The sequence below is a fragment of the Trifolium pratense genome, linkage group LG3 (genome assembly GCF_020283565.1).
Source record: "Trifolium pratense cultivar HEN17-A07 linkage group LG3, ARS_RC_1.1, whole genome shotgun sequence".
Lineage (NCBI taxonomy): Eukaryota > Viridiplantae > Streptophyta > Magnoliopsida > Fabales > Fabaceae > Trifolium > Trifolium pratense.
This window is the reverse complement of record NC_060061.1, coordinates 34,585,526-34,598,781: the sequence shown is the minus strand read 5'-3', so window position 1 is coordinate 34,598,781 and position 13,256 is coordinate 34,585,526. Positions and strand designations below refer to the sequence as shown.

The window sequence follows — 13,256 nt, the reverse complement described above, 5'->3', positions numbered from 1 at the left end:
TATCAGAGATATACACAGATATACATTTTTCTATTTTCTCAAGCATATGGACCATCCTTTGGTCTAGGTTTGTGTAACATTATTTAATTCAATATCGATAATACAACTCTCTTTGAATGTTCACCAGAACATATATATTTAAACGGGTCCTTTGAATCCCAATCCTTTATCTGATCGGGAGAAGTTGGTTAATGAATTGCAAATTAGATATCGGACCTACTGCGTTGAGTTTTGCGTAACCGAAGTTAGTATAGTTCCAAAAATTTTAATAGATTGTTTTTTACACCAAAATTCTCAATTATTTATATTTAATTTTATTTTATATGTTATTTCTATTAAAATTATGATACCGAGTATTGATATTAGGATTTTCACACACGACACAATTTTGCATTTAGTGACAAGTCGCAATGATCGTGTTACAGCAAATTTCTATACATCTGGTAATGGAAGCGACAAGTCACAATGTTTTGATGAAATAAAGATGTATTATGACTGTAGATATTTGTCGGCATGTGAAGCTGCTTGGAGGATATTTTCTTTAGATATACACTATAGAGAGCCTTTGATATACACACTATAGAGAGCTTACGGTTGAGCGGCTTAATTATCATCTTGAAGATGAGCACACTGTTTTATTTGAAGATAACGAGTGTATTGAAGATGTTCTAAACAAACCAAAGTGTCGCACATCAAAATTTTTGGCATGGATGGATGCAAACAAGAAATTTCCAGAGGTAAAAAATTTAACATATAGTCAATTCCCAACTAAGTTTGTGTGGAAAGAAAATTTGCATCAGTGGACTCCAAGACAAAGAGGTTTTTCAATTGGAAGAGTTCACTTTGCACCACGTGGTGCAGGTGAAAGGTTTTATTTGAGGACGTTGTTAAACTACGTCAAAGGTCTTACTTCTTTTGATGAATTAAAAACAGTGGATAATTTCAAATATGATAGTTTCAAGGAAGTCTGTTTTGCAAGAGGTTTGCTGGATGATGATAAGGAGTATATAGAGGCAATAAAAGAGACAAACCACTAGGGTTCAGGGACTTTTTTAAGGACAATGTTTGCAACATTATTGGTGTCAGATCAGCCGACCAGACCAGAAATAGTTTGAACAAGTACTTCACATCTTTTGATTGATGACATTTTGCACAAACAGAGACGCTTGCCTGGTGCTCCAGGTATAAAATATTTTCACCTATTTCTATAAAACCATACTTATTAGTTGTTTATTTTTTTACTCATATAACCTTGCTTATATCACTTTTTAAATTATTTATTATGCAGTTTATTAAATTGTAGTTTTTGAAAATTGGAAAAAGAATTTTTTCAAAAAACAAATGGAAAAAGAATTGATATTTTTTATAAATACCCTTAATTTTTACGTTAATGTATCCAAACATAAATCAATTCTGTTTAACTCACTTTTAACCAAAATCAAATCTATCAAACTCGATTCTGCTAAATCAATTTTTTTTTGCAATACAACCAAACACAACCATAGTCTTGTCACTAATCACATTCATTATTTTGATTTTAACATTGCAGATTTAATATTAACCGATGATCAATTGATACAATATGCACTAGCAGATATTGAGTAGTTGTGGGAAGAGTTTAAAAGATTATCCTCCAATGCCTAGAGCAGACACACCATTAGTTCCTGATATACAAAATAGTTTAATACACGATGAATTAAATTATAACAGACAATCATTAGCTGAGGAACATGTTAGATTGATGTCAACTATGACTTCAGAGCAACGTAAAGTATATGACACAATCATGACAAGAGTTAACGAAAACAAACCTGGTGTGTTTTTTCTTTATGGTTATGGCGGTACAGGGAAGACATTTATCTGGAGGGCCATGTCAGTCGCATTACGCTCAAAAGGTGAGATAGTTTTAATAGTTGCATCAACTAGGATCACTGCATTGCTTATACGTGGCGGTAGAACAACACATTCAAGGTTTTGTATTCCTCTAAATGTTGACGAGTTTTCAACATGTATCATAGTTCCTAAAAGCCCTTTGGCGCTATTAATACAAAAAGCAAAGCTCATTATATGGGATGAAGCACCAATGATGCACAAACATTGTTTCGAAGCTGTTGATCGAACTTTAAAAGATATTCTCAAGTCTGTTGATGAAAAAAATAAACACATTCCCTTCGGTGGAAAAGTTGTTGTTTTTGTCGGAGATTTTAGACAAATTCTACCAGTAATACCCAAAGGTACAAGGCCAGAAGTTGTTCATGCTACTATTAATTCTTCAGTTCTTTGAAATTTTTGTGAAGTTTTAACATTGAGTAAAAACACGAGGCTTCTCGGTGTGCTTCGAGTGCAGACGTTGAACGAGATTGTTTTCTGAATGGGTTTTGGGTGTTGGCGATGGAGAAATTGGAGATGACAACGACGATAATTTAGAACTTGACATTCCATCAGATTTATTGATTCCAAATTCAGGTGATCCTCTTGCTTCTATCATTGAAAGCACATATCCCCAACTTTTACAAAACATGAACGATATAACGTATTTCCAAAATAGAGCTATACTACCTCCTAAAAATTCAATAGTCGACACAATAAATGATTATATGTTGGATTTAATTCTTGGTGAAGAAAAAACATATTTGAGTTATGATACTCCACTCACATAAAATGTAAACGGTCAAACAGTGGATGATGTCCATACTCCCGAATTTTTGAACACGATTTCTACGTCGGGACTTCCAAATCACAAGTTGAGACTTAAAGTTGGAGTTCCAGTTATGCTATTAAGGAATTTGAATAAAAAATTAGGATTATGCAATGGAACAAAACTTATTATTACGAGATTGGGAAAACGTGCTCTTGAAGAAAAAATTATTTCATGAAGTAATATTGGTGATCAGGTTTTCATACCTAGATTTTCTCTGACACCATTTGACGTGAGAATTCCTTTTAAATTTCAACGGAGACAATTTCCTATAATGATTTCTTTTGCGATGACTATTAATAAGAGTCAGGGATAATCTTTAAAGCATGTTGGGATATATCTTCTGTCGCCAGTATTTTCACATGGTCAGTTGTATGTTACAATTTCAATAGTTACTTCTAGAAAAGGATTAAAAATATTGATCATCGATGACGACGGTGAAGATACGACTAAGACTTCGAATGTGGTCTATAAGGAAGTCTTCCGTAATATAACATAATTTTCTTTGTATGAATATTTTTCCAAAATTATTATTGAACTATCGTTTAATGTTACTCAACTTTTTTCATATACCTTACATTATTGGAATTATCATATCTTATTTAATCATTATATATCTTACAGCTAATCAGACTCGTGCACCGCACGGGTCGATGTTCTAGTAATATATATATTTTTGTGTTAATTTTCGGTTCCTATGAGAAATAATTATTCCACCAAAGAACTCAAAGTGTATATTAAATTCTATACGTCATGGCCATTGAAAGCATATAATCATATATTAGGGTAAAAATCATACTAAAATATCAATTAAACGCAAGAGTCGTTATGTGCAATAAATAATTATGCTGACCAAATCAACTCCTTTGGCCCTCTTTTGTACAAAAAAAGATATAAAAAAAACATGCTTCAATTGACAATAAGTTTACAATATTCAATAATGATCAACTCTACATTGTGTTCTCATAATTATACAAATAGCCCTTTTAACAACTAAACTACTACCTAACTAATTTCTATAAAACCCTTAACTTCTTTAACTACTCTAATTAACCATTATTCCACATCCAAACATAAACCAACAAGTCCCATAAGTGTAGCTCAAATGGTAGCTACCAGGGATATTATTGGAGTGACCAGGGTTCAAACCTCGGATTTCACATTTCTCCACATTCATATGTGTGAGAGTCTAGTCACTAGGCTACTTGACAAAAACATAAACCAACAAAGTTAGTCAAAAAAAAAAAAACATAAACCAACAAATGTTAGGGCCAAAAATTGTACAGAATAATCTATCAATAATTAAAAAAAAAAAAAACTTCACTTTACATTATTTTATGTTCATCAAAAAAGAAACTTAACTTTAAAGTAACAAAAGAAAAGGAAAAAAAAAAAACTCTTTTTCTCTATTTTCTTTTTCTGGTAACAAAACCACATTCACAGTCCTAATTAATTTGGTAAACCACACATATACAGGATATTCCTACTATGTCACAAGCTCCTAGGACATAATAATATCACACAGGTTTAGGTGTGTATAACGAAACGTTGGCATTGCCACAAAATCTTTGTAAATTTAATGACACTGGATTCAACCACCTAGTCACATAATCTCTTAAGCCAAATCCCTTGCCAGGCCTTAGAATTTGCTTGAACAAAGCCGATTTTGGAACATTCCAATGCTCCGCACGCCTGAATTTTTTTTCCAGATATTTTAGATGATTTCAAAATGACAACCCTAAATACTAATAACCTACTCACATAAGATTTCATTTTAAAACTTATTCGCATTAGTTCATATTAGTCAAATGTATTCATAATTGAAATCAAACAATGGTAGAAACATGTGTCATCATAATTGAACATTTTTTTCACCTGCATACGTTTCCTGATTGGGCATAAAAGTAATATTCTGTATCCAGTTGCTGCAGCATATATTAACATGGTCAAACTGTGTACCATACAATATAATTTAAGCTTCTTTTTTGTTGCTTGCTACTAAATAAACATTTTGTAATTGCCACATATTCTATTAAAAATCTGACTCATTTTAATTTGAGCCTTCAACCAATAGTATGAAAAATGAAAGAAATTCCGAGAGGTTCCATTGAAATGCAGATAAATACAATACAATACAGTATAGAAAAATATGTATACACTCCACAGCGATAGGCTTGAAATTTACCGGAAAGAATAGACCTCCATGGAAAGGACAAGATGCAGCTGAATCTCCAGTGGCCAGTTTCTTTATCCTGTCATGGAATAAAATTTATGAAGATACACTATGAGCTTTTTAAAGAAACAACAATCACTCAATAAAAAGTATAGAATTTTAAAAAATAGAAAACACGAGTTTCTAAAGTCGGATGTGTAGCAGGAGATTGAACTAATAATAACAAAAAATGAAATAAAGTTCAATGGTTTTCATATAAACCATAAGTTGTTTTCATAAGTATCTCGGAGAGCTTATGAAAATAGCTTATGAATATGTCATACCCTGCCCTCATAAGCTTATGCTAGTAGATAACTCAAATAATTCAATAAAAAAAAAAAGTCTTTATGTCAACAATTTATCATTACATCTTGAAATCATACATATAAATAAAAAACAGCATTATTGCAAGTAAAGTGTAATGGCATTGACATAAGGACTCTCAGTGGCAACTAATGTAATGGACTCTCAGTTCAACATCCGTGACTGTTACTTATAAGTCTTGCATCCGTAAGTAGGCTTAAGATGACTCGGATATTCAAGTGGTCTTCTATTGGAAGTGAATGGTGCTAGATATGTCAAAAAAGCAAAAGACCAAACACAAACTGATGAGGTATGCAGGACATATCTGTTTTCATTTACAAAACTTATCAATTTTCTGTAAGAGATAAATTGCAGGGCAGAAATAATAATTAAGAAAACAGTCACCGTAGAAAAACTTATCAATTTCATGGTATTATTGATTTGATTAGTTCCTTCCTATGCATATATTACAATCCTTAAATTTGAAATCCATTTCAAAGATTTAATACAACAACATTAGGCTTTTCCATCAGCCGGTGTCAGGTACAAATATTTATTAAAAACAAATACAATCATGTGAATGATACAGTTGAGAAGAAACTCAAAATTAGTCTGAGTTATATAGCATTGAGATTTAACAGGCAAATAAATGCATAAATTAAACAACCACTATAACCATGTTACAAATTTTAAAAGCAAGCATAATAAAAGCAAATACCTTGAATCTCTCCATACACTATTTAAATGAAATATTGGAATAACAAGAGTTGCATTTAGTAATCCAGCCACAGCAACTGCGTCACATATCTGCACAGCTAGTAGTATAATGAGCGCTAGAACAATTTGGACACCAGATCATTGATGTTCATCAAATAGCATTAAACATGTATCATGTATGCCTGGAAGTCTATCATCATACTTCATTCAGACCAAAATGACACAAAGGACAAACACCAGAAAAATAATATTCGCCAACTTCATAAGGCAAACACTAGATATAACTCAATGGACATCCATTATCATAAACAAATTATCGCTGCGGAAAATCACCATTAACAGCATTTCTATTCCTCCTACCTACTTACATGATTTCAAGCTTTAGAAATTAAAATTCAATTTCTAAACGCCAATGATTGATAATATATTCTCACATCTGATTCTGGAAGCAAAGCAAGATAAGCATAAACCTCATCAGTTTCTTGCTCAGCCTACAACAACAGAAAGAAAATCAACAAGATTCTAAGGTAAATAAACACAAACCATCATTTTCACAACAAAAAACACATAAAGACATGAATGTAACAAGAGGAATCAAACAACAGTACCAGCAACTGAACCTTAACAACACGGCATAAAATCTTCGATGGTAGATTGAAATGAGGAATTTCTTGGTTCAATTCTTGATCAGTAGATGCTTGAAGTTGCAACCAAAAAAAGACCATAAAGTTTTATATGTAAGTACAACAGAAAAAGGACATGATATTGAAGCTAGAACATATGCAAGCAATGTATCCCATTGAAAACTTCAATAACGAGATCTAGAATCGTTTCCGATATTATTACCCTATCAGTGAGAACAGAATCCTTGTTAATACTTGAGGGCATAGAGATCACATGGGCTCCAATTGAATTATTCCCTAGCTTAATAATTTTTTTTAATGTATCCCAGACTTGTTTAAAATTTGAAGCAACCTAAAAACATTAAATCAATGCCAATAAGAAATACAAATTAAAGGACTAAATCATGAGGAAGAACTAAATACCTAAGTCACGAGGAAGATCTGTTTCCGATATGATTACCCTCTTAGCCTCTTATAGTATCTTCTGCTCCTTTCTGTTTTTAGATTTCAAAAGAAAGTGAGTAACAAAAATGAACATAAGAGAAGTAAGGCAACCAAACACAAATCCATATAAAAACTGATGCACTTTCCATTACTACCTCTAATGACCTGAAGAGACGAGACTGATTTTTATCCTACACAAGCTGTAGTACCTGCATTGACTCTGACAATCAAGGTAGTTATGGATTCAAACAAAAACAAAATAATATCGGTAAAAATATATATATATATATATATATATATATATATATCTCTTCTCTCCAACATATCATCAATCACAATTGCATAATAAAAGAAAATAGAAACTCAGTCAAAGCTGAAACAATCAAAACTAGGAAGAACTCTTGATACATATCATCATTTTTCACACATGCAGAAGATTTTTTTTAATGCCCTTAACTTGTCTAAGAAAGTTAAAAACTTAAATCATCAATTTCACTTCTCATCCCTCCCTCAGTTTGCTCCATGTTCATAAGGTAAAAGGGTCACTGAAAAACATTCTGGAAAGGCTGTTAATTAACATAAAATGAAACCTAAAAATAGATAAATGAAATTACCCAAATAAACAAAAGTCCAAACACGAAAACACAATCAAGAACATAAATCATCAACAAAAAGAATAGAACAAATAAACAAAAGCCACATTTTCTGAAACAAAAAATAGATAAATGAAATTACCCAAATTAAAACCACATAACCAAAGACACAATTTTTATAACCTAAAAAGAAGAAAGTTTAAAACTTTATAGAAATGAAATTGAAAACTAACCAGCCTGAGAAGGAGGAAGTGGCAATGAACTCACCTATTTCCATATAGAAAACATCATTTATATATTATGTCAAAAAATAACAATGGAATCTTACCCTTTTTCCTTACCCATTTTGATATAGAAAGCATCTATATATGTCATATCTGAAAAGGAATAATAAGAGAGAAATAATTGTGAAAGGGTTACTATCATCGAAGTGACATCAAAATTTTGATTTTTCTCTTTCTCTCGTTTTCGATGAGTTGAGCGGTGTTCTGATTCCTTCGATACTCAACCAACCACAATTCACCATCTTGAATGATTCGATCCATTAAGCGTAGCATCGGGGTAGAATATATCATTCGTTGCTTATTACTTTTTTTGGGTGCACGAGGAGGTGAAGGAGTTACCGACGATGGCGATGAAATCGGAGTGCGAGGTGAAATCGGAGGAGTATGATCCATCATCGGAGATTCACATAGAGGAGTGCGAGGTGAAGGAGTTACCGACGAGAGGGACGATGGCGATGAAATCGGAGTGCGCGGTGATTCCATGAAAACGAAACAACAGCAAGAAGAATGAATCAGAGAGAGAGAGCTTTCAGAAAAGAATGAGATTATTATTATCAGAGAGAGAGAGAACAGAGCAATGAGAGAATGAATGAATGAATAGTTAGGGTTCCCGGATTTGGGCGCTCAGTATTTATAAGGATCAGGACGTGAGATGCACGCACTCAACAACAACGGTAATATTTTTTTTTTTTTTTGTAAGAATAAAATTTAGCAATTACTAGGCAGTGTATATTTTTTAAAAAAAACATTAACGTTATACTAAATAAATAAATAGTAGTATTGTATTATATTCCTTAAAAATGTAGACTTAATAATTTATAGTAGTATTTACGTAAAAAAATATAAAATAATAATTTATATTATAGTATTGTATAAGATTCCTTAAAAATTAATGTAGACTTAAGCAAAAAATTTTATTTTATTTTTACATAGTCTTGAATGCAGTTTTTGCATAATTTTTGTCTTTCTATTTTGAAAATTTCAGATATTTGGTCCCCTTTTCGTTTCTTTTTTAATTTTAATAACATGACACATTATTTAAATGAAATGACACCTAATACTTACTTATGGAACTAACACATCATATTTAATTTTTTTATTTATTATTTCTTTTTTTATTTATTATATTAGATAATTTTTTTTTTGGTGTTGTCCTGATTAACCGATCATTGTTTGTTATGAATAACTTATTAAGTCAAAAAAACAACCTCTATTTCTTTTTTAATAAAATATTTTTATTCATTTAAACTTATAACGTACATTAAAAATAAATTCAATTTGAACATTATTAAAACAAAAAAAAAAAACGAATACGTAAACAAACTCAATTGAGTCAAATATATATATTTATTTATTTTTAAACAAAGTCAAATATATTTTAAAAACTATGAGTAGTTGACAAAGACCTAAGGACAACCTCAATTGAGTCAAACATTTTTTTTTTTTACACTGAGTCAAATATATTTCAAAAACTATGAGGAGTTAACAAAGACCTAAGGACAAACTATTTTGGAACTCACCAAAGTCCTTATTTCCCTTCCTCGATGTTCAAATTCTGCCAAAAATTTCAATGTTTCTTCATCTATTGGAAGGTTGGTGGTATGAATTAATAGAAAAATATAATTTGTTGTTTTTACTACAAATGAGGATCTGACATCATGTTAGATTTGTGATAAACTCAACCAGATAACTCTAAACAGATTCAACTAAATAGTATATTTCAATTTTGCATAGATGTACAATAGATAGCCTAGAAGCTAGCCTGTGTGAGGATATTTCCAGTCACTAAAGTGAAGCTGAAGCTATCCCTTTAATACTTCATCTTTTTTATTAGCACAATTAATCGAAGACTTGGTGGTTATTCGTACTTTTTTTTTCACAAATAAAGAGAGAAATAAAGAGTAAGGAGAGAGATGTAGAAAAATTGGAAAGAAGATGATCCAACTTGAGGATGGAGGAACTAAAAGTATGGATCATTATTAGGAACATATAAGGTGGATAAGTTGGGATAACATTTGTAAATCGAAGGAAGATGGTGGCCTTGGGGGTTAAGAATCTTGAGCTGTTTAATTTGGCTCTTTGCGCGAAGTGGAAATGTAGGTGCTTAGTGGATAGTAGTGCTTCTTGGCAGCCTTTGTTGCGTTTCAGGTATGGCAGGAAGTCTAGAAGTTTGGATATTGAATTCCTGGCAGTTAGCAGCAATAGTGACTCTATTTGATGGAGAGATTTAGTGGAAGTCAATAAATTTCATCCTTCGTGTGTTAGCTGGTTTGAGGATATTGTGGTTAAGAAAATCAGTAACGGTGAAAGCATGTCAATAAATTTTGTTTGCCAGTCACTTTGCTTCAACACGCTCTTCAGTTCTACTGCACGCACCGCTTCTTTTGATAGTAATATAGTGACCAACCAATAACTCTCCTTAATTACTACTCCACTACACTACACCTATTTAGTTTTCTTTTTTTTTTTTTTTTGGTACATACACCTATTTAGTTTTCAATTCCACAATTTCCAACAAAAAAATGCTTCAATTCTCTCACACACGTTAGGGAAAATTAATTTGAATAGCAAGGGTGGTCCTTTATTATCCAATTTCACATTTTATCAGTTTAAATTTTGATACTTTCTCTGCAAAAACCCCTTCTTCTTCTAACCTTCCTTCTTTCATTATTGTGCGACTTTTTCTTCTTTGCCTCACCTCTTCTTCTTCCTCTCTATGTGTAAACATTTGTTTGAGAATCCTTATTCTTTCTCTTATGTGCAACATTTTGTATTATTCCTCCATTTTGCTTGCAAACCACAAACTCTTTCATCTCTCTTCTATGTAATTTTCACTCATGCTTCTTTTCATCTCCACATTTTGGAGGCTGAATGTGCTTCCCAAATATTGAAAAGCAGCAATAAATTTTTTTAGATTTGTCAAGGAAGGTGTATAGATTTTGGTTTTGTTTTAGATTGATCTTCCATGTATTTTTTTTGAAATTTGTTATTTACATGTTTGGTTAGCCATATGAGACCATTTCGTGTCTTCACGTTCCTTTCCTTAATTAATTTTTTTCTTTCTTTATTTTTATAATAATAAAGCTATACTTTGCAATTACCTCTTTCAATGTTTTAGGGAACATGTTGTAGTCTAGCTATGAACATTGTTTTTTTTTTTTGAATCGGCTAAATGTTATTAATAGATAAATTCTCTAAACAATAAATATAAAGGATTGTCGAATCAAACAAAAAAAAAGGTAAGGTGATGAAAAAATCTTAACCAATCAAAAATTACAACAAACAACTGCGTCAACCCATCCCTTACAATTAGTTTGAGTGTATATCCCCACCACTGAAACTAATCCCTATAACCAGCCTCAACCAAAACTAAACAACACCATTTAAAATTCATAGAGGAACACCGATGAGAATCAGAATAGAAATATCTCCCACCAAAAACATCATTGCCGAACCATACCCATGAAAGCGCCGACAACTAAACACACTCCACACATATCTGAGCAAACTGCAACTCACCAAAGCATCTAGCACGGTGGAGACCGCCGGAAGCCTCTGGTATAAGCAAAAAATCTTCATTTGCGATCTGATTGTGTGGCTGCCGGAGAATACTCGGGAAAGAAAGCCTAGACAGAGTTTGGACGGAGGGAAAATATTCATGAACCGCAACAAACCAGCCATCGTCGCCATCAACCACCACCAAAAACGGAAGTAAAACTACCACCACATATCACACCAAAACACTGTGAAACAACTAAAACACCAGACCAATTAGCAGCCTCCTCCACCTTCGCCGGAGTAAACGAACCCTCCCAATACCATCTAGATCCGCCACATTAAACCACACCACAAGGAAGTGTGGCCGACGAAAGTGACTAGAACACCTCCGTATGAACATTGTTCTGATCCTTCAACTTTACCCTTGAGTATCCCATGATTCATTAACAGGATTCTAATTTTTTTTTTTATCAGCAAACTGTGATGCTGTAATTATGTTTGCGACAGAATACACGAGTGAGATCTTTAAATAACATTTCCTCTCTATAATATGTGTAGTGATAGTTATGAAAATAACGTTGTAAAAAATTTGAATGATTTTTGTGATAGTATGATATTGGGTGAGTTTGTTTCACCTTTTTTAAAAATGATTTTTACAGAGTACCTTTTTTTTTTTTGCGTTAAAAGTTTTTTAATAAAGAATATTTTTATAAAACTTCAAATGAAAAATTGATTTAAATAGTTTTTCTTAAAATATGTCTTAAATTTTAATATTTCGTTTTAAGTATTTCATTATTTTGTTATCAATTTTTTTTTATCAAAAAATTAAAAAAAAATCTCTAGAAAATAAACTATTTTAATAAACTATATTTTATATGGATATATATCCCGTGCGAGATCCGGTGCATCGCACGGGAGAAAGTACTAGTATTTACCTAATAAGAAAAAGAGAAAATGTATGAATTATTTAATATTTAATATTTATTTTAAATCTAAAATTAATAATATATTGATTGGGTCATATTTTCTTTAATTATTGTTCATAACACTTGAATTTTTAAATTAAAAATAAAATTATTAATTTCATATTACGTTTAAAATTAAACACGTTAAAATATTATTATTATTATTATATATATATATATATATAGAGGAGGTTACATTGACTCCAAGAGTAAGTTATAAAAGCTACTCCAAATCATGACCTTTTTTTTTTAATTTCAATTAATGGCTAAGATTGATTCATAATAATTAGTTGGGTGAGACTTATTTTTTTATCACATTGAAAAATGAACATTATCAAAACATTCTTCAAATTTTTTTTTTTTTTTTGGATACAAAAGGGGCATAAGCCCAAGGGAAGAAACTAAACAGAGATGACTCTAGGGGTAGTAACCCCCATTACATCCATAAGCAACAAACTACTCAAACTAGCCGGACATTGTTCATAAATACGTAGTCCAGGTCCATGGTCGCATCCCATGTTGGCAAGAGCATCCGCACATGCATTTGCTTCACGGTATGTGTGACAAATTCTAATCTCCCAATCCAATGCTAATAGCTGACGGATTTCCTGAATAAGCCTCCATCCGGCAATACTACCAGTATTAGCACTGTTTAGCGTCTGGACTACAACTCTAGAATCCACTTGCACCTTCAACTTGGTGATGTCGTATTCCCGCGCAAGCCTAAGACCATCAAGCACACCCCACAACTCGGCAAGATAAGCACTGCACATTCCTAAATGACGAGAGAATCCACCTAACCATTGCCCGTTAGAATTACGGAGTAACCCGCCACAACCAGCTGCCACATCCCGTCTACTCGCGCCATTTGTATTCAGAACAACCCAACCCATCTCTGGTTGTTTCAAGATCCTCCCTT

The 13,256-nt window shown here is 32.1% G+C and overlaps 2 protein-coding genes across 4 annotated transcripts in view; both read right to left on the bottom strand.

The window, feature by feature from the left end:
* LOC123916287 (zinc finger CCCH domain-containing protein 38-like) overlaps nt 1-13,256 on the bottom strand; it is a 60,226-nt gene that overhangs the window by 15,054 nt on the left and 31,916 nt on the right. The window lies entirely within an intron of this gene.
* Nucleotides 3,964-8,458, bottom strand: LOC123916293 (auxin response factor 2A-like). Of its 3 annotated transcripts, none has more exons than XM_045967723.1 (8): nt 7,153-8,458; nt 6,977-7,047; nt 6,539-6,905; nt 6,365-6,421; nt 5,932-6,020; nt 4,884-4,950; nt 4,574-4,623; nt 3,964-4,390 (listed from the first exon to the last, which is right to left on the bottom strand). In XM_045967723.1, exons 3-8 carry the CDS (start codon nt 6,653-6,655, stop codon nt 4,216-4,218), a joined length of 555 nt encoding a protein of 184 aa, XP_045823679.1. In that variant the 5' UTR covers nt 6,656-6,905; nt 6,977-7,047; nt 7,153-8,458; the 3' UTR covers nt 3,964-4,215. The 3 variants fall into 3 exon arrangements, with proteins under 3 accessions (XP_045823679.1, XP_045823681.1, XP_045823680.1); XM_045967725.1 differs by having other exon boundaries at nt 6,551-6,905; XM_045967724.1 differs by having other exon boundaries at nt 7,014-7,047.